At 30.2% G+C, this 22894-nt stretch overlaps 3 protein-coding genes across 4 annotated transcripts in view; 2 read left to right on the forward strand and 1 right to left on the reverse strand.

Moving 5' to 3' along the window:
• LOC106689319 (sortilin-related receptor) overlaps positions 1-2137 on the forward strand; it is a gene marked incomplete at its 5' end in the record, with an annotated part of 39072 nt that extends 36935 nt beyond the window's left edge. Inside the window, 2 exon segments of the mRNA XM_014434238.2 lie at positions 98-292; positions 1938-2137. Of these exon segments, the coding sequence (XP_014289724.1) occupies positions 98-292; positions 1938-1999 (257 nt within the window). The 3' untranslated portion in view covers positions 2000-2137.
• Positions 2138-2943: 806 nt separating this feature from the next.
• Positions 2944-12743, reverse strand: LOC106689320 (WD repeat-containing protein 13). The gene is made up of 9 exons (XM_014434239.3): positions 12530-12743; positions 12292-12455; positions 10954-11124; positions 10402-10555; positions 8187-8353; positions 7168-7302; positions 6360-6538; positions 3860-3981; positions 2944-3228 (listed from the first exon to the last, which is right to left on the reverse strand). Exons 1-9 carry the CDS (start codon positions 12609-12611, stop codon positions 3026-3028), a joined length of 1377 nt encoding a protein of 458 aa, XP_014289725.1. The 5' UTR covers positions 12612-12743; the 3' UTR covers positions 2944-3025.
• A 3121-nt stretch (positions 12744-15864) lies between these two features.
• LOC106689321 (1-acyl-sn-glycerol-3-phosphate acyltransferase alpha) lies at positions 15865-22400 on the forward strand. 2 transcript variants are annotated; one of them, XM_014434240.3, is made up of 5 exons: positions 15865-16201; positions 16273-16406; positions 16485-16666; positions 19385-19550; positions 19626-22400. In XM_014434240.3, the coding sequence occupies exons 1-5, from the start codon at positions 16011-16013 to the stop codon at positions 19820-19822; spliced, it is 870 nt and encodes a 289-aa protein (XP_014289726.1). In that variant the 5' UTR covers positions 15865-16010; the 3' UTR covers positions 19823-22400. The 2 variants fall into 2 exon arrangements, with proteins under 2 accessions (XP_014289726.1, XP_014289727.1); XM_014434241.3 differs by having other exon boundaries at positions 16294-16406.
• Positions 22401-22894: the final 494 nt, after the last annotated feature.

A 22894-nucleotide genomic window follows, 5' to 3' on the forward strand; every position in this document is an offset into this window, starting at 1 on the left:
ATTGTAGACATCATCTTATTCTACTCACTAATTATTGGTGTTAAGAGATAATTAATTCTCTTGAATTTCAAATGTACTAACACTTGAATGTTTTCAGATTCTTCAATGGTTGTTGTTAGTGAGGCTGGGCTTTTATCAGTAATCATTCCTGTCGCACTTATCTTCATCATTCTGGTTGCTGTCCTCGCACTATATATGTTAAAACACTACCGTTTGAGGAATACATTCACAACTTTTGCTAACTCACACTACAGTACCAGTTCTGGTGCTGCAATTTTCACTGACAGACTTGGTAATGCAATTTTTTCATGAACTTTATTAATTTTTATTATATTATTAAATATACGATTAAGATTGTTTTATTAGTATTTCTGTACTTAAACATAAGCTATTGAAAGAGAAACATTTATCTGTCTAATTGTTTACCTCTAAGTTACTAACTTAGACCCTTTCTTTTAATTGTGTATGACTTTGAAGATTTTTCAAATATTGTTTTGCTCTCTTAATGAGATTGTTGCGAGTTATCTTGACTTATCAATTCGATAAATTTGTTTATTTCCACAAGCACCAATTCTGATGTTGGTGCCATATATGCTGAATTCAACGAATACTAACCATTCCCTAATAACCATTTAAAACTCCAGTTAAAAACATGGTTCTATTATTAATAGATGTTAACTACTAAATATTAAGAATGTATAAAATTTGATTAAAATATCGATGGAGTTGTTGAGATTATATTTATTGATACTGTTTACTATAGAGTGGTGATCTGCTCATAAATTGATTCGATAGTCCACCTTTTTTTTACCAAGTGAATGATTTGGAATAAAGAGTAGCTAAGTGCTAAAATGCTAAGTTAATTGAATCTCTATGGGACTTGAAATTAATGGTCAATATAAATAAATGATGATATTCCCTCCTAAGTCATCACATTTTTGTGGAGCAGTGAATTAGAGCCATTTTATCCACAGAGGCATTTCATAATTGGAAAATACAGATTTACGTGTGTCAAAAGCTTTAAATATTTAGTATCGATTATTAACAATTCCTTGGATGAGGAAAAAGAAATAAAATGCAGTATAATGGCAACAAACCAATCTTACTTCAGTATATATGGACTTTTTAGAAGTAGGCTACTCAGTCACATGACCAAAGCTCAGGCTTTATAAAACTCCATCCCATCATGACAAACGCATCAGAAACCTGGGCATTGCATAAAGCATCGACTATAAATGTATTAACAGGTGCAAAATAAAGATTTCAAGATACTTTTATGGACTAGTAGAAGAGAATGGATTGTTTCAATTCAAAAAAACAAGGATCTCTATACACTGTATTTGTAATAGTTGGAAGAATTGCAGGGTATCTTAATCTAAATGGAGGAGGAGAGGATGGTTAGAAGATTGTATTAAAGAAATTCCGATGGAGATCTGGACAAGTACAATTAAGTTGGCCATTTGATCCATCTGTTGTGGCAACGGTATGAATGAATGAATGAATCAGAGCTAGTTCTCACTCTTTAGTGAATAACAACTTCCAGCTACCTGATTATAACTTTTAATCTGAAATATCATATTTCTTGTTCTTTTCTCTCCAGTATTTTCCATTAGGTTGTTTTTATCATCCCATCCTTTCTTTATGTGTCTTAAAATTGAAAATTTTTATTCTCCACATAAAATTGTTTCTTCATGACACTAGAACAGTGAAGAAAGATATATCTGATATAGACACACAATCATATGATATTAGATATAGTTTCTGATTAGGATTAGTGTTCTGGGGAGAATATAAAGAAATGACTGCACAAAAATTATACCCTATTCAGTTGACACCCTTATTTTAGTGAATATATATAGTTTTTGTTACTAATTATTTTTACTGTTTTAATGGAATTTTAATTTATTATTTTAACAAGTGATATTCTTTTATTTCAGACGATGAAGACTCTCCTGTTATTAGAGGCTTTTCTGATGATGAGCCATTGGTAGTCGCATGAGGAGTTTATAAACCACTTTTACTGTGATAGGTATTTTTGTATGGTATTTAAATTTACCAGTATTTTATTACTTTAAAGTTGCTCTAGCTACCTTGACAACCAAGTGTGATTTTTTTAATTTTAAGAGTATTTCTAGTTTGTTATGTGTGTTGCATGAGAAAATGAACTTTATTTTATTGATTGTAATTAATACGAACCAAAGACTTTATTGAACTTGTTATAAGTGAAAAAATGTATTATGAAAAGTACCATTAATTTTAAATATTGTATAGGAAAAAGTATTAATATATTTTTCATTTGTATTATACTTTATTTGTGACTTGATTATCAATAAAATATATGTGATTCAAGCTAAATATGAATTCTTAAGTTTCATATATTTTATTAAATTGTCAAAATGTGGAAAATAAATGTTTCATTAGCATATTTTCTTTACATAAATAATCAATCCTTTGAAGTTAAAATAAAAAAGTGAGTGGTTTTCAAGTAGCCCAGAAGTACTGGAAAATATAAAAGACCAAAACTTCATTTCAGAACTTGATCACACCAAAATGTGAAAATCAAGATTTATTTTGCAGCATTAGTATTTATGTAACTAATCACATTGTGACTAATTACTAATGATTTATTTGGGGAAAAAATAGCCCTTCCAAGTGCTTAATGATTATACTGGATATAAATTAAAGTATTTTGAAAAGGCTGATGTAATCTAACTAATGTTGCAATTTTGTAAGTCATCTCTTGTTTAAGTATCTGTAAACCCTGATCGAAAAAAAACAAAAACAAAACTATAATGTGAAGAAATAGAGTCGTAAATGAACAACTAAGTTGTAAATGACATACAGTGAAAAAGTTTTCTCTTAAAGTTTAGTGATCCGAAGTCATCAAATTCCAAAGATACAACTTTGGTCATGCTAACAATATACTATTTAATACAATACAGAAACAATTAAAATAAAATATATTTCTTATATACAATTTCAAAAATAAATATATAAACATACACCATTAAAAACAACAATAATATTATGACTGAACATTAGAAGATCTGGTCCAAACTATGACAAGCCCCTGTTGGTCACTGGTACTTAACAGACTTTCATCATAGTTGAAACTAACCCCCAGAACAGGACTTGAGTGTCCTTGTAGTTTGTTGATAATAGCTCGTTTGTTCTCTTTGTCACATTCTATATCAATAAAATAAACACAAGAGTCTTCACTGCCAGTAACTGTGGAAGAAAAAAATAATTAACAAACAAATTTTTAAAAAAATATAAAATAAATCACAATCCAATTCACCAACATGTTATCCAGAAGAGATGAGTGGATACTAAATTTTTAACAAAGTTCAAACTGCTATAGTTAATGTAAAATAATAACTACAGTATAAATAAAGCTGCTGTTTTTCAGGTTTTGCATTTATATTTTTCATATATATGTATATGTAGTTGACCGTAACAATTTAAATATTTCAAGATGGAATAGTTTTAAACTATTTGTTCTTTTTTTGACCGTAACCCTGACTCATTATTTTAAGGCAATTAAACTCCAAATGAATTTTTTTTTTTACTGATTCATGACTTTTCATCAACCCCAATTGGTTATGAAGTACAACAGAAAAATATTGATGAGGTAACAAAAAGGACCTGTATCAGAGCATTATAGATGAATAGGAGGATAGCTGAAGCATTTACTTTCACTCCAGCTTTAATTGCAACTTATTTTTGTTACTACTTTACTTCAAAATATACTTTTAAGGTCTATAGTTGAAAATTTAGCCTATTGTTACTTGTATATTTACTAAATATATCTATAAAGTATAAGAAATATCTCTTGGAAAAGCATAAAAACTACACATACCTATACATGCACCTTGCCTGAAAGACATTATTGGGCAAAATGATGAGTGGATGAAGTTATTGTTTTGGTGCTTTACGAAGAAACTCCTCCTCAATGAAAGGGAACCATCCTTTTCAATTACCCTGTTTATAAAAAAGATTAAAGTAAATTGTATTAAATTTGTAAAAAACTTGTTATCTCATTTTTAACAAAATCAATCCAGTTAAACCCTATAATGATAAGATATTATATTCAAAGTTTGAAAAGACTATTCAAATATTGGTCAACAGAAAATTGATAAACATACTTTATTATTAAATATATTCTTTATACTCTGCTTGAACAAACTATAATGAGAGAAATTGTATATTTCTTTATATAAGAAGATGGTTGGGGTGTGGTCAGTTAAATGAAGAACAAAAAAAAAACTTATTAAATGAGTTCTAACATTTCAGGGCTAAGTAAAACAAAATAACAATCATAATAAAATAAAAAACTGTATAACAAGAAATTAAAAAAATAAATAGAAATGTAAGAACAGACATGTAATGTAACAAGATAAAAACCATAGTTGGAAAATGACAAACATGAAAGAAAAAATAAAATGATTAATTGAACCAAACAAATATGTATAGAATAGAATTTAAGTACTGTTGGGTAACTGCTAACTAACTAATGAATAAATAAACAACTATTGAACAAAGGGTTAAATTGTAGATTTGAAGAGAAAAATATTGGGTATAGTTGGGCAGGACAACATAATAGCAAACCACAAGAATGTGAAGAATGAATGATTTAATTTAATTTATAAGAATAAGATTAATGAAAGATGATATAATAGAATATTTTAAAAGTAGACAAAACGGGTGTAAAATAGGCAAAATATCCAAAGTATTTAATAATGTAGGGAGTTTTCAGGAAACAAACTATAAATACACAAATAAAATGAATAAGTAATTAAATAAATAAAAACTGGACATAAATCAATGATCATAAGTATAAAAAGATTCTATATTAATGAAAGATAATAAATAAAATAAAAAATATGAATATAAATAAAACTTGATAAAAGTAGGGAAAGATTAAGAATGGATTAAAAGTTAAAGATGTTTGAATAAATTTAGTACAAGGGAATAAATAGGCTAAGTTTCTGATAGGATTAGGATAAGTTTTGATTGTCAGTTTTTTTTATTAATGGGAGATTCTGATTGAATATAAAAGTTTTGGAGATGAGGGGTTTGTCATGGCTAGGGACAATGACAGCTAGAATGGAAGTTTTTTTAAATCTAAAGAATGGTTAAAGGATAAGGAGTATAAGAATTTAGAGGCAGTAGAGTTATGGGGGGAGATATTTATGTTGGGAGATGCGATTTTTTAAGAAGATATTTGGCTTCGCCAATGTTACAGGAATTATACTTACAGATTGGAAACAAGAGATTTTGGCAGGAATAAGATCTTTAAGATGTATATAGACATTGAATATTTTTTTGTGAGATATGAAGGCAAGTTGAACGTTGGAAATGGTGGAATATAAGGTTTTTTAATGTTATCAGAAAGAGAGAGAATATATGGTAATGATAAATATCAGTGGATTCAGAGGGGTTGTGGAGAACAAGACAGAGAGAGGAAGATTTTTGTAGTTGAAAATTTTGTCTTATTATGTTAAAAAATCAATTTTAGCTAGATTACTTAGTAATCACAGTATTTAAAGGCATATGCCTCATTTTATTCAAGAAAAACTTAAAATATTTGCTCATACTTCATTCAATGCTCGGTATCCTTCAAACTAACGATAAACAGAAAAAAAAAAAAAAAAGAGTAAATTTTCCCACAATATTATACATCTTTTTTATCAATATATTTTTATTTTATTTTGTACTAATTTAATTTAATTTATTTTCAATTGTTATTTATTTAATTACTTATTCTTTTTATTTTAAATATTGTACCTTTTTATTTTGTAATTTTTAACAATATATTTTTATGATATTTATTACATCTTGTATTGTAGTTTACTTTCTTACATTTCTCATTAAGTAAATTTTAATTTTTCATTATTTACAAATTTGTACTAGATCAATTTTTCATTTTATTTTTTCTTTCATATTTTTCATTTTCTAATTCTGTTTTTGATCACCTTATATTACTGCTCATTTTTTCTTATATTATATGTTACCTTCTTATATTAATATTTGTGTAATATATACCTTCTTATAATATATATTTCTTATGTTAATATTTGTTATTTTATAATTTATTATAAAACTGTTTTGTTTTTTTTATTCTACCATGGTTGTTATCTTGTTTTACTTAGACCTGCACTATAGGCCGAAATGTCGGAACTCAATAAAAATAAATTTTTCTTACTTAGGTTTGTCGTTAACTGTACCACAGACTTGTCAACAACTAACTCACCAGTATATTTCTTTCAATGGAGGAAGAATTGTTGATAAAATAGCCCACTAAACATATTCTAGTTCATACATAGAGATCAATAAATAAGAATTAAAACAAGGTTTACCGATACACCCTCACAGAATTTGCAGAAATGTTTATCAGCAGAGATGGATCTCGACTTTCTCTACTAATCCATGCCCTGTAGTTGATACTGGTAATAGATGCATTATTCCCAAGATACATTCTGCGACGCTTAGTCATTTTTCCACTTTTAATATCAAATAAAAAAGACATGATTACACCCTAGGACAATAATACCTTGAAATTAGTAAAAACAGAGAAAATAAAATAGTATAATTTTTATTCATCATAATTAAATAGATATTTTAGGTTAGAATATAAGGCGGTTGGCAACTAAAACTTCCTTTAGGCCAGGAGTGGCAAACCTGCTACCCCCTGGTACATTTTCAGGCCTGTGAGATTCATCACACTTTTACAAAATATATTTATTTTATAATGGCCAAAGAAGGTGAAAACCAATCATTAACTTATCACACTATTATATAACCTAACTCAACAACCAGGTTGGGTGTATTATCATTTTATTTCACACTACATTTTTGTCTATTTTTTTATTTATTTTTTTTATTAAAAATCTTGCAAATATATGACAGATATTGCCTGTTTTATTTATGAATTTAGAATAATAACTCATTATGCTTCAATTTTTCACTCTGAAAAAATTTGTATGGTGGATCTAAATCTAATATGGGGACATATAATTTTATAAGCGGCCAGCAGAGTTATGATGAATTTCCGAAGTGACTAGCAAGACCATTTGGGTTTGGCCACCCCTGCCTTAGACAGTAAGGTCACACTGCCCCATATCATGAGAATCAAAACACAATTGTTTTAAAGTAAAATCCTTATACCTCATCATTTCCAGCCCACAGAAGACTTCCAGTGGAATCAAAAGCCAGCGAAAGAACTCTTCCACCCATAACATTAGAATTTTTTTTGCCAGTAGATATATTCAGGACTTCAACCTGTCCTTTTGAATTACCGGCCTGTGAAGTTGTTAAGGTATCATGCAATAAGAAACACTTTTCTATTAACATTCAAACAATATTTTTCAGTTATTCTCCAAATTCAAAAGAACAATTACATTTATCAGTGAGTAATTTTAATGACCTGATGATAGAAATAAAAATTAATCTTTATTTTGAGAGTGATTATCTCCTAATAATTACAAAAATTAATATAATAATTATTAAGACATACTAATACAATGCTTTACAAATATTAATAATATGTAAAAAACCTAATTTTGATCACTCCTAGGCAGCAGTGATTTTTTTATGTTTGACTCAATTTCCTAATCTATACTGTTATATAAAGCTAAAGAATTTGTGTTTGTTTCAATGCATTAATCTCAAGAACCAATCTTATTCGAACAACTCCTTTTCCCGACTGTTTATTGAGAAAGGCTTTAGGCTATATGAGACCAAAATCTTTTTTCTTATACTGTATATATGCAATAAAATGAGGATTGGATTGACTTGAGAAAATACTTTTTTCTAAGTTATTAGTACTTTTTTTCCAGAAACTTTTGATTTTATTGTTTTAATTAAATTTACTTGATCATATATCACCTTTTCAATATGTATATGAAGCAGGCAAGAATATTCTAAATTTATGGTGAGGAGAACAGCAGGGCAAAGTTAGTAATATATAATAACATTATAAATTATTAAAGTAAAAATATTATTAAAAAGCTCAGTAAATAATTCAATCATATATTATGAATATTATATATAGGCAACACAACCAATTTTAAGGTTCCTACAGAAATTAATATTCTTAATTTCTAATTCCTTATATCTGATGGTTTTTAAATACTGCTTAATGTTATTCATATTAAAAATTCATTTCAATAAAATGTAAAGGATACAACAACAAAATTGTTATTAACAGGATTAAAGATGCAGGAAAAAAGTTGTGAAGGTACAATATCTCTGACAGCCCTAATACAGACCCCATTGGTTGCACTCCACAAACATATCTGGCCATCAAGTGAGCTTGTAACAAGCATATCGTTTGAAGCAGACCAATCACATCCTAGAATATTAAATTTCTTCATTAGCACTAAAAACACTTTCATCATGAATTTTCACAAAAGTGCTATTGTTAATTACAAAATAATTAACACAATCCAAATATAAAATTATATTATTCCTTTACAGATTTAAGGTTTCTTTGGTCCAGAGTCTGTTTCCCATGAAAAATGACCATTCAATGAATCTTATAATACATTATCTTAAAAAATGAAAACCTATTAATAAAATCTTTTATTAGAAGATATTAAAATATTAGCTAAGTGATAAAATTAACATTAAAAATGTAAAAGATCCATACATCACAAATTCAAATAAAAAATTTTGTATTTATTAATTTATAACATAAGAAAAGCAGACGAAATGAACTCAAAATCAAATTTTGAATTATGAGGAAATGTGTAAGTAAGCCAAAAAGTAAAATTTTAAAAGAAGCCCAAACAATCAATGGGTTATAACCTCCATTACAGATTTAATATATTCCAGTTCATAAGGAGTCTGTGTGATAATAAAAAACAGAAAACCAAAATTGTATTAGGTAGATGAAATTTAGTGCTGTTGACCAAGTTAACTGCTAAAATGGATGACCATTCTCGGCAGTAGTCCACAACACCCACAATTCTCAGATGGTTATTGCACCTTCTCTGGTTAAGTTATGGTAACCTACTGAAGGCCAACACCAAGTCTGTAACATGACTTTATAGTGACTAACTGGCCCATGAATAAACATCCTAGGTAATCCTCTGATCCTGAATGTTCATGGATTTTAACCAATTTATCACTTTTCTTAAATCCAGATTATTGAATGTACATTGCGGGGAAGAGCATAGCAGCATTGGCTTCAAAGAGACCAGTTCCTACAAACTTATGGGCACTTAATTCTGTATCATGGTATAATGGTTAGCAGCAATATGCAACTGGTTATTGTCCACTGTGATGAGGTGAGGTTATTTGTATTTCCATAAAAATATCATATCACATGTGGTACAGATCTCCATGATTTAGAAAAAAAAGAAAATTAGAAAACAACCTATTTAAAAGAAAGGGTAAAAGATTATGAGTAATCAAGCAACCTATGATAAGTATGTTAAACATGCAGTTAGTTTAAGTGTTAAAATCAAGTAACTCATTCGACATTTGTAAGCTAACTATAGCCGATAGAATGCCCAACTTTAGCATTGCCTGGGGTCTGCTAAAACCTGTATTAATGTCAATGTTAAGGTTTTCATCTAAAATGTTTAATACTTTTGTTTATTTTTTGTTTTAAGTGAAATGTAATATATCAAGCATAACTTGATAACACAAATTTTTTTATTAAAGCACGAATTTCATGAGAACAACAAAATGGATTTTCAGGAATGATAAACCAAATAACTGAAAACATCATTTAAAGTATAAAACTGTGATAGCTCCAAAAAAAAGGAAAAAAATGTATATCATTTTAAAAATACAAAAATTAATGCTTTATTCTAGAGAGTTCTTGAAATCAGAAAAAAATATATAGGTATTCTAAAAAATGATGGTTGAGAACAGACATCTCTTGACTTATTTTTTGAAAAATTAAAATAATTTTTTTTTTGGTTTCAAGGTATCACTGCTCAGGCGATGGATTTCCTACATTTTGCATTCAGGTCAGATTTACAGTTATAAAGATTATTGGGGAAAATTCCTATTTACCTAAATGTAGGGTGGTCAATTACCATTTTTTGGCTTCATTTTCTCTTCAAAAAGAAAATAGGGTACGCTGCTACCCTAAATACTACAGCAGGTTTGCAAGGAGGAGTCAATTACTCAAAATTTATCCTAAATGGTTAGCACAATACATAATATTAGCACAAGCAACATAAATAGGGAAATTAATGGCGTCCAAATATATAGTTGAATTAGATGTTTTAATAATAAATTTGTATCAATTGAAAAAAAATTCAATAAAACTTATTACAATAGCCTAATTAAAGAAAATTTTACTTATTTGTATGATAATTAAATTGATATGAAGAAATAATAATCAGGTTTTCATAATTACTTATTATTGAATATATATGCACTCACCAGTAACGGCAAGAGTATGGCCTCGCAATATACACTCCAGAGTTGGTGGTTGAGTTAAAACATTACAAATAGAAACAGTCGAATCGTTAGAAACACAACACAGTCGAGCACGATCATTATTAGCAAATTTGACCATTGTCACTGCAGCGGTATGCTATACAAGTAACACATATTAAAAAATCAGTATGATTCAAAACTGTCAGCAAACCATCAAGTAGGATGGTTTTCTATTCTAAATCCTTCACTCCACATGCCTTAGCCCTAGATAGTTTGCTGATAGTTTTAAAACATACTGGTGAACACCAAAAGTAATGATTATATTCAATCATTTTTCTAGCTCAAGCTAATTTTTCTCTATATCAAATTTCAAACTACTTTTTTCTTTACATCAAAATCTTTGAAGATCAAACGAACTTGATAATTACTAATAAACAATAATGATTACAGTAACTATTTAAAATACATTGTTGATCATTTTATTATAATAATGAATGTTTTATAAATGCTGAAAATAGAAAACATGAAATAAATGAAGACAACTATGTCCTATACCTGGTCAAAAATGTGATGAACACCAGCAAAGGCATAATTTTCAGATATACTGCTGTTACCAACTATTGCTCTTGAAGCTTCTGCTTCTTTTGTTGGTGTAAGAATATCATCTTTAGTAATACTAAATTTATCATCACATTCTTGTAGAGATGTTGCATTATCAGAACTGGCCTAAAAGAGACAAAGGTCTTCAATACTTACTTATTAAATAATATTAGTTTTTAAAATCTAAATTTGAAATATAACACAAGTCTGAAACTAAAAAGAAACTGCATATGATATTTCTGCTAAATAATGTTTTAAAGTGTGCTGAATCAAAAATTGATCTTTATTTCCTACCACCATGTACAATGGCATAGGTAAAGATGCCCTTAGATTTTGGTTTTTGCTTTTTAACACCCTGTAGAGCTATAGTCGATTTTCCACTAACCTTCATAAAATCTTTTGGGTATTCTTCAGAAAACATCAATTAAATGCAATGTTATATGAAATGTGATCCAAACATTCCCGTGTATAGTTCATAAGATACATGGTTTAAGGTAACATTGAGAAATTTTTCTAATACACAATAATAAAAACAAACTCTTTTTTCAAGTGTTTCATGATAAATGGGTAAATCATGGGGCATAGGAGGGCTCTGGAAATTTTAAACTTGGGTAATAACAATACCGTGTGAGATTATGTGTGTAATTTTGCAAGCATTCATCTTTCTTAGCCAATTTCACCTGCACTCACGGAGCATTTCATGCTGAATACTACCGTAAAGTTTAGTTTTACAAAAAACATGAAGCGATGGAATAATTTTAATAATTATTATGTTATTATTATTAATTTGAAATTTCTATTATTACTACTGGTATATGATATGGATATGTGATGTGGATGGATTACATAATAATAAAACATTATAAGTATCATTATTTCATTCAATCATCATGATTAAACAGATATTTTATTATATTCCTAATTACTGTAAGTACCTACTGATTATTATATTATATTATATTAAGTACTAACTCAAAGTACCTAATTAACTGAACTTACCTATCTCACTTATTGTGTGTTCATTAATTAACTATATGCCCAACACATTCAATATTCACACTTTGGATTCATTATTCGGTGAGGACAAATTATTTTTTGTCCAACCCTCTAGTTTATTTCCCACCCTAATAAAGGACCAAGCAAACAATTTATTGAAGCTAGACCCCACAAAGGTTTCTTTACTCAAGTTAATCTAGAGCTCATATGACAAAATACAAATTTTCAGTACAACCAGACTCAAACCTGATTAACCTACTAAACTTGGTCACTCCATTAAAAATAAATCGTGGTTACCCAGTTGATGCTTTGTCTCCTCAAGCTTATCTGATCAATGGCAAGACCATAACGATTCTGTAAAATGAGACCTCTTATTTTTAAATATTCTTTCCAAAATCCATGTTCTTTACATGTTCCAAATTCAAGGAGTAATTGATTTCTCCTCCTTATGTAAAGAGTGCCTATATAAAAAGACCAATAAATTAAAAAAGGATTTAAAAAAAAGTATCTGTATCAATAGGAAAATTATATTTACGAAAATTCGGGTTGTTTTTAGCTCTCAATGCATTATATTTTGCATCTAAAGCAAATACAACTTGGTGCCATACTACTGCCATTGATAACAATAAATGCGAAATTCATAACATCCTCTCAAAAAATCAGAAAAACTAATTAATCTTCATGTTAATTACAGACCTTCCAGTCAATTTATAAAAAATTTGAGTACTTATAGGTTACCCCAGAAGAAGGTTAGGTAATCAAACACAATGTAAAAAAGTTATATAAATAATCGATATTTGAATCATTACTCCAAAATAGTAGTAATTGGCAAATTCCTTGATTAAGCGCGCACCTCCACGAAAAAAAAAACAGGACCTAAACAGTTAAAATGTACTTAAATAATTTTCTTTTAATCAAACATGAGTACCAGTTTTTTCCATCCAAAATCCTACAGAAATCTCATCTAAACTCTTCTAGAACTATCCAGCGACAAATTCTTATTCAGATAAAATAGATCTAACTTAATGAAAATAACTAAATAAATACATTATATACTATAAAATTTATCAGGTAAGCAAAGAAAAAAATAAAGTTAAAAATAAGTATTAATGTATTAATAATTAAGTAATATACATATCGCTTCTTTGGTTTAATAGTGGCATATCTCAATCCGACCTGGGCTGGTTGACTTTATTTTGTAGTGGTCACTCGGAATGATACCCTGACCTTCCCTCTTATACATTATATGCACTCACCACCAAACCCTTTATCACTAGCACTCTTTCATCACATTCCAGTTTGATTAGAAACGACAATTGAAACTGAACTTCAACATATTCCATAATATCAAAATGCTTTCCTACCCTATTTCGAAAATGAACAATGACCGCAAAAGTATATTTCATAAACTGTTCCAAGTGATGACAGGAAAACCAAATATAATTATTGCGATTATTATATTCTCTCCTTGAACATCATTCACAATTAAATGTAAGACTAAAACTACAGACAGGGTTATCGAGGATGGTTAATATGGTCTCTCAGAAAACCTCAAAACTACGTATTCATTCATATTCTCAGTTACCAATGTTAGAAGGTAGGTAGCAATTAGAAACTGCTAAGATAGACAGGGCACCCGAAAGGGCTCCAGTCTTTCGACGTAACCACAACGCTGGAGATAACCAGGCGTAAGTTGTAAAGGAAAAGCTTATGCAACGGAAGACACCAACCAGTCTTCTTATCTAGCGGGTGACCAGCTTGTTTTTTAACCACTTAGAAGCTGGAATAGGAGTAACAAACTCTGAAAGAGACTGCCTCTTCATATATATTCATCTCGGATATTGATGTCGAGAGGTGTCTAATATTACTATTTACTTATGATGGTACAGAACATTTCTGTTTTATATCTTTATTGATCAAATATTGCATACATAACAATTTCCAATTTTCCATAATTAAGTGTGACGTAAAAAATAAAAAATAATTTATTTGGGCTTGATGAATTCGATGTTCCTTTTCCAAGAGCATTAGCGCGCTGGTGAGCACTGATTAAGCACCTGCGAACGGTTTGTTGGTAAAGCTTATCACTGTCCCATTTGAGCCTTTATACATATTCTTACTTAAGGAAGCCTACTTGGTCATACGTTCCACAAATATATGAAAGCTAAAAACATATATTTAAAAAATAAACATTTTTTGGGTAAATAGTTAAGAAAAATCAAACACTTGCCTTAGATATGTTCATAACTTACCTCTAGACACCTTAGTAGAAGAAGTATAATAAAGAGGGTAACATGATTTGAAAAGTGAAGCTAAAAACTAAAAAGGATGGCCTTATGTACAAGGCAGAAGCAGTACGGACCAATCACATTTTGCCTTGCCCTGAGTGCCTAAGTGTACGCTAAAAAATGAGAAAATCGTGAGGTGGCGGTTAGAACTCTTCTGCTTCAAATTTGACATCGTCTATCGTCCTGGTGACGCAGATACTCTTTCAATAACATGCGCTGTGGCTAATTCAATTACAGATCTGCAAACCCTGCATAACTCGCTTTGCTATCCTTGAATAACTATGATATCACATTGGGTTAGAGCTAAGAACCTCCTCTATTCATTAGATGTTAGAAAAATTACCAAAGCATGTACAGTGCGTGCAAAATCAAAACTACGCTACTTTTCACTTACTGGGCACCTAATAAATGCTACTACTCCTTTTGAACGCATTAATCTATACTTCAAAAGCCCTCTTCCATCTGAATCAAAAAATAAATATCGACTTATAGTTGTGGACGAATTCTCGAGATTTGCGATCATCTTCCCAAGCATACACACCTCAGAATTTGATAACGCACTTGAATAAACTTTTTGCTGTCTTTGGCACACGTGCGTAAATCCATTCAGATTAAGGTAGTTCATTCATGTCTGCGGAACTAAAATCGTTTATAACTTCACATGGTGTCGCTACTAGTCGGACGACTCTCTGTAATCCTCAGGGAAACGAATAAGAAAGATATAATGGTATAGTCTGGAAGAGCTTTTATGCTTGCTCTTAAAACTTTGGGCATAAGACCTGCGTAATGGTAAGATTTACTGTAAAAAGCTCTTCACTCTATGTGGTCTCTCCTCTGCACGACCTCTAACGCCCCGCAGAAGCGTTGTTCAATTACCCTCGACGATCGTTGCTCTCTGCCTACGTACTTAACTAAACCTGGTCCAGTCTTCATGAAGAATCATATCAGAGCGACTAAATACGATCCTCTAGTAGAATAAGTTGAGCAACTAGAATCTAATCCCGAAGATGTTTACATCAAATTTCCAGATGGTAGAGAGTCAACTATTTCAACCCGCTATCTGGCACCTACTGGAGATTCTTTAATATGACCAGAGGATCTTACCAATAAAATAAGCATGTCAGAAAATAACTCAAAAGCTCCTTCACTAGACAGCCTGATGACAGAAATAGAAACTGAAGGTGAACTAAATCAAGACCGAAGCGGGCCACCTTCATATTCAGACCTAATTGTCCTAGACGTGCAAGAAGACCACCTGCTCACCTCAAAGACTTTATTTCTTTTTAGAGACGGTGAATGTGGATCTAAGAACATTAATTTGTTATTTTTGAAACGTGTTTGTTAAAATATCTTTTTTTACAGTTCATAGTACGGTTATAACAACTGTTTTGTAAAATGTGTTCAATTATGTAAGTAAAGTTTATTAAAGCAATTAATATCTTTTTTATAATTCTTTCTATTTTTACCACACATATATCAACAATACAATTTAACACATGGAATTCAAACAATATATACCTTGTTGGCAATATTGTTACATGGATCTAAACTATCGATAGTTCTCTATCTAAACATGGTTTGTGTATACTTTTTTCCCTTATCACCTAGCAGTTCAAACACTAGTGATTTTTAAATTGTTAGAGGTTTTTAGGTGTTTAGTTTTAATACTAAAACAAAGGATTCGGTTTCTTTGGAACTCCTACTCTTGGGGATAAAATTACCATAGCTATGCATCAAGTCATGAGCGTTACAGAATTAATTACCATTGTTATACTTTTGTTGCTTCCTATACTTTATGAACATAGCCATTCGTTTCGCTATTATTTAAAATTTGTGATTTATTATGGCCTCATTATGTTAACATCTGTTCTCGTAATCCCGATAATGATTTGGAAACCAAGAAATGTTGAAAATTTAATGTTAGTGCAGTGATTTTTAATTTGACATAAATATAATATTTCTTTCATAAAATAAATTTCATATTTTTTAGACTTGCTTCATTCTTGTGTAGACACATATCTGATATTTTGGGACTTCAATGGGAGCTCAGAGGAGAGGATTATTTAAAAAAAAAAGAACCTTGTGTAATTGTTGCAAATCATCAAAGTTCTATTGACATTCTAGGTCAGTAGAAAAAAAAAAAAAACTGATTGCCATATTTTAGAAACTAATTAGAGAAATGAGACATTTTTAAAATTTTAGGTATGTTTGAATTATGGCCGGTTATGAGGAGGTGTACTGTTGTTGCGAAAAAGGAGTTACTCTATGCAGGACCATTCGGAATAGCAGCTTGGCTTTGCGGTCTTGTGTTCATTGATAGACTGAATTCTGAGGCTTCCAGATTAGCTATTAATAATTCAATTAAGCATCTCCATGAAAAAAAAGTATTATTTTATTCATGTGTTTGCTATTGCTTTTTGTCTTTTATTTATATGCATTAATTTTATTGCCTATTTTTGTTTAGATTATTTATTTTGTTACTTCCTACATGAGCGAGAAGTTTCATAATGCCTGATCATCTTAGTGAATGTTAGTATATTTTTTTTATTTTAATTTTTATTTATTACATTTTTTTTAAGTTATTTTATTTTATTTTAAGATAAATATTCATTGGCATGTGAAAATATGTGTATGATGTTTGTTTTAGACTTTTTTTTTTCTGCCATGAAATGAACTACTTTCCATAATCTAGTTTGGTACTGTTAGAACATTATTTTTATTAGGAATTTATTTTGATTATTTAAAGAGAATTTTTCATAATGTTTCATTTTTTGATTAATTTAGTCAGTGATTCTGGCTATGTGTTAATTCTAAACTTTTCTAACCTAATTTAAAATAATTGTTTATCCAGGATCATATCCAGGAAAATATCTTGGCATGTTATTTTTTCATTGATATTTAATGACCCAATTAAAATTGTACTAGCTTTTTGCGTTAAGTTACTTTTCCATAAACTTCTCTGATAAATTATCTATCCAGTCATGATGAAACACATGTTATTTCTCGAAATCCACCCATGAGTACCTGAATGCTTATTTAACTAAGAATTTATTTTCTTTACTATGTACATTACATAGAATTTTGATATAAAATGTAAATGCTATTTCAGCAATTATATTTCAGATTAACAATGAAACTTAAATAATATGAATGTTTTTGGGTTGTATCTTTGTCTTGGAAATGTAACTTTAAAAATTAGATAATCAACTGTACCATCTGGCACTGGGGTAGGGAATTAGACTGGCATTTAAATCTAACAGTCTTTTTTTGTCAACCTCTTTTAGCTTTTAGAGGTTGCTGCCCCGTATTGACTGGAGAAGAAGCATCAAGATTCATCCAAAAATAAATAAATATTAATTGTTACAGGCGGGTATCGAACCTACACCTTTCTGAACCAGAGACTCTTGGGAATTTCTCTCCAATAGAGGATTTATACTGTAAACTATATAGTTTTTAATAGTGTGAATAAACATTCCTAATATATATATATATATATATATAATGACCGTATTTTTCCAAATATAAAGATGATGGTCAGGGGTGCAATCAAAGAGAATTTTTTTTTAATTTAAAATAATTTAATTTGTTCTGTAATCAGATCTTCATTTATTTTCTCAAGTTTTTTCCCTTGCTCTAACCAGATTTATTTCATTTAATTTTTCTAGAATGTTTTTAATTAAACATCAATGATCTTAAATTCAACTTATGGAAGTAACTCTAAATTTGTTTGCTCATTGTTTATTGCTTAAAGAAATTGCCTTGTCATCTTTCGAATTCTAAAATTTAAAAGAAAAAATATCCCAAATGTCTTGTAAAAAAATTGTTAATGTTAAACAAACATTGGTTGAGAGTGACATAATGAAGTTGTGTTCAGCACAACAAATTATATCCTGTTTACTGAGTTCTTACCTCATTTGAAATGGTGCTCTACATAAAAATAAGCATTATAAAAGAGAATGAACTCAGCTTAGTTCCATTGAGAAATTGAGAATGATTGGTCTATTGTGCATTGATATACTAGAAATAAAATGTATTAACTTTGTAAAACAAAATAACAAGACAAATCTGCTAAAATGACTGCCTGTGAAAGTTTTTTTAAATCAAAACTAATGGCAACTCAATAAGTTTTAGAAAAAGATGATACTGATTCAACTTTATGAAAAATCAATTTCTAATTTTCTTGGTCAGAAATTAGAGAATAAAATAAAATATACTTCCTTGTGGAACTCAGAAAAAAAAATTAATAAAAAAATCATCAAAATAGAGTAAAGCTTTTCAAAGAAAATCAAAAGTAGTTATTGTAATGGAAATGGATAGCAAAGGCATCTGCTAGCACTACTGATTAGAATCATTCAGCTGACTTACAATTAGTCTATATATTTCTCAATAAAAATAGATAGTATGAGTTTCTTATGTTTTGTCTCATTAAAAATTTGTAGTACTCATTGATGCTGTAAAATATAGACAAAAAATAATTTCACTCTGCTTGAAAAAATACGTGTAACATTTTTTAAGAAATTTGAGGATGATCAATTTTCAATAAAACTGGAATGTTCTTTGGTTTTGTAGATGATATTGATATTATAGGAAGAACCTTGGAGACCAGGAAAGATGCATTCCTGGGGCTCGAAAGGATTACCATATAAAATAAGTATCCCATTATCATTATCACCTTATTCCTTAGTTATCAGTTTCATATGGAATTGATGGCCATGCTGAATCTTGGATTTTTTAAAATTTCGAATCCTCTTTAATCACCTTCCACAAGTATCATCTTAAGAAAGAATGTGTTCATTATAGACTTCTACTTGCTTGTTTTATTTTATATGAATACATGAAATTATGGTATATAATGAATGAATAGATATATAATGAATATATATCTGATACTAAACCCTCTATTATGATAAATGTCAAGTTTGCCAAATGATTGACATTAAATATAAATGGATATTTAATCGCAATACTTCTTTATAAACATATATCAGAGGAATTGTCAAGTTTAGTGATTTGAATAAAGTTTGATGAGAAATACTCATTTTAATTTCCTACATACAAGAATCAAAACACAATTTACGTGATTACATTTTGTTCTTTTATAGATTAAAATGTGGGTTTTTCCTGAAGGAACTAGGAAAAATACTGGAGAGATTCATGCTTTCAAGAAAGGAGCATTTCATGCTGCTATAACTGCACAGTTACCTATTCTTCCAGTTGTCTTCACTAGATTTTATTTCCTCCATTCAAAAGAATGTATTTTAGAACAGGGTAAATAATATTTAATTTATAAACTGCATTTTTTAAAGTATAATTATTGTAAATTTATATTTTATATTATTTTAGGTAGGATAGTAATTACTGTGCTTCCGCCAATGGAGACTTGTGGCCTGAGTTTGGATGATTTGCCTCAATTAATGACTACAACACATACTACTATGTCCCATGTGTTTGCAACTACATCAAAAGAACTGTTAGAACAGCTGAAGGAAGATAGAAATTCTCCTTTACTTCCTGTTCAATCATATTTTGTTGACCACTAGTTTCATATATTATTCTGTCTTTTATTATTAAACTTTTTGGTGCAAGACAATGAACAACCTTTGTCTGGCCTATTGAGAAACTGAAACTTGGTTCTGGTGTACGAAGGAAATATTTATGTTTTTGAAATATACTTAATGAACAGTGAACAAACTTATTGCATCATCCCTAAATATTTAAATTTTATTCAGAAAAGAAATTGAATATAATTATTTTTTTCTTATCGTTTATCTCATAATGCTCATCATCATGTAAATAAATAGGTCAGTTCGATAGGCCCAAGATATTGTTCAATCGTTCAATCCTATTCCTGAGACAAAAATAATGTATTGTTTATAAATGAGGAAATATGTTGCTGTTATGCATATTTTTTTCTCCAGATTTTATGTGAAATTAACACTTTTTAAAATTTGACATTTTCACAAAAAATTGGAATCTTAAATGAAACAGGGAGATGGGCTACTCATGTACTGGATAAGAGATCTGAATTTGGAACAATAAATGTCTTCGAATAGGATTAAAAAATCATGCAAATCTGATTCACATTTAGATCATCAGTAAAAAGACAATAATATAAAAATTAAAAAAAATCTACTTCTTAGGTGTCTGCTATAGGTCTTTTACTTGCCAGAGGACATTAAATACCCTGAAAGGTATTATTACCACAGTAAGAAATGGAATGTTTGAATTTTGTGGAAAATAAGAAATAGAGGAATGTTCGAAGCAATGGAAAAACCACAATGAAAATGATTCCTTCGATATCTGTCAAATTTTAGGCAGCTGTTCCCAAATTGTTTTTGCCTGCTGCATCCTTTTTGTGCTATACAAGTTTTGCAGGACACTTCTAAAGATAAAAAAAATTTTGGTACAAGGGTGGTTCGAAAAGTTCTCGGAACCACCTCCAGATGTCAGTGCTAGAGCAACAAGGTTCCCACGCAATAATCACAGATCCTTAGTGTGTGAACACGTTGCATGAGTGGTAGTGACAACTCTTTGTTGTTGTTTTATGCATAGTGATTTGTGACAAGGAAAAAAACTGAGGTTCGAGCAACGATTAAGTACTTTGTAAAGAAAGGTATGAAAGCAAAGGAAATTCATGCCGACTTTCATAACACAGTGGGAGACTCTTCTCCTTCTTATTCAACTATCACCAAATGGACCAGCGAGTTTAAATTTGGTCAGGAGAGCTTAGATGATGATCCGCGTAGTAGATGGTCAAAAAGTGCTACAACCCCAGAATTTATTGAAAAAGTGCATAAAAATGTCATGGAGGATCGTCAACTGATAGTGCGTGAGCTTGCTGAAGCTGTAGGGATGTCTTCTAAATGGGTATATCACGTTTTAACCGAAGAATTGGGAATGAAAAAATTATACATAAGATGGGTGCCGCAGCTATTGACTATTGGAGCAGATTGGAAATGTCCTAACAAAATCTGGCCCGTTTTCAGCGTAGCCAACAAGATTTTTTGAGCCAGTTTGTGACAACATATGAAACTTGGGTCCACTACTATACCCCAGAGACAAAACAGCAGTGGAAGCATGCTGAGTCACCACCACCAAAGAAAGCAAAGGCAGTACGTTTGGCCGGAAGGTCATGGCCTCAGTTTTTTGGGATGTAAAAGGCATTCTGCTCGTAGATTATCTTCTCCCTGGCCAAACAGTTATGGGGCAATACTACGCTAACCTCCTAGACCAACTACAGGAAAAGATACGCGAAAAAAGGCCTAGTTTGGCCAGGAAAAAAATCATCTTTCATCAGGACAATGCCCATCCCCACACAAGTGCTATTGCCATGGCAAAACTTCATGAACTATGGTAGGAATTGTTGCCACGTCCACCTGACTTGGCACCATTAGACTTTCATCTCTTCCCCAAGCTGAAAATTTTCCTAGGTGGACGGAGATTTCCTACAACGGAAGAACTGACAGCTGAATTGCAGGTCTGGAGGAATCTCATTATCGAGATGGGATCAAGGCATTGGAACATCACTGGACCAAATGCATTAGTCTACAGGAAGACTATGTTGAAAAGCAGTTCTACCGAGGTAAGACACTTCTTTCTAGTACATTCTGAGAAGTTTTCAAACCACCCTCGTACTTTTGACGAGTTAAAATATAGTTGAGTATGTAGTAAAAAAAGAAAAAAACAGTGCAAAGTAAATGTTGGATGCACTGTATATTTTCTATTTTAATTTAAATATTTTGAGAAATTGGGTTTTGTCTGTGACACCCCTGGCATAGGCTTGGGGTGCCACAGCACTCACTGTGGGAGCCGCTGATCTAGATGATCATCCATGTTAGAGAGTTAAAGGATTTTCTTAATGTTTATATAAATAGCAATTTCTGAGTGTTAAAAGGAATTTACCTTTTTTAAAAGGTATTTTGTTTTATTTTTGTTTAATGTAATTCAGTTATACTCCTATCAGAATCATTGTACTGCTAAATATCAGTATCAAACAATTTAATATGTACCCATAAAACAATTTTTAATTTGGCTAAAATTTGAAACAGTTCTGATGTGGAATAAAAAATAAATAGTACTTGATTATAATTAAATTAAATATTAATTGCTTTCCTAAAATATTGCATTATTGTTAATAATCCTTCCCACTTACTAGGGTATCACTTATTCTTCATGAAATCTACATGGAGGATATAAGGAAGTTTAGGATCACTGTGTAGAAAATACTGATTACTGAAGAAAATAAAGTTTTGAAAGAATATCCTTTTTGAGTAAGAAGTTTCTGAATGGAAGGAGATCCCCACAGTCTGGGAAAATTATTGGTTCTTATACCTTTCATCGGTAACCCTGAAGTAGAAATACTCTAGAATACTAAAAAGAATGTTATGTTCAGATAAATGATAGAAAATGGGCCTCCAGAATAACAAGCAGCAGGCCTGACCAACAAACTCGTGACAATACATTCACGGTTTGGTGCATAACTGATAAATTTATTGAAAGGGTCCAAAAAAACTTAACCACTTCTCCTGAAAATCTCAGACATTTGATAATGTACCCCAGGTGGAACTTGAACAGGCATAATAAGATAAGGCATCCCCACTAACTTAATGCAG

The sequence above is a fragment of the Halyomorpha halys genome, unplaced genomic scaffold (assembly GCF_000696795.3).
Source record: "Halyomorpha halys isolate HHAL.00 unplaced genomic scaffold, Hhal_1.1 Scaffold1329.1, whole genome shotgun sequence".
Classification (NCBI taxonomy): domain Eukaryota; kingdom Metazoa; phylum Arthropoda; class Insecta; order Hemiptera; family Pentatomidae; genus Halyomorpha; species Halyomorpha halys.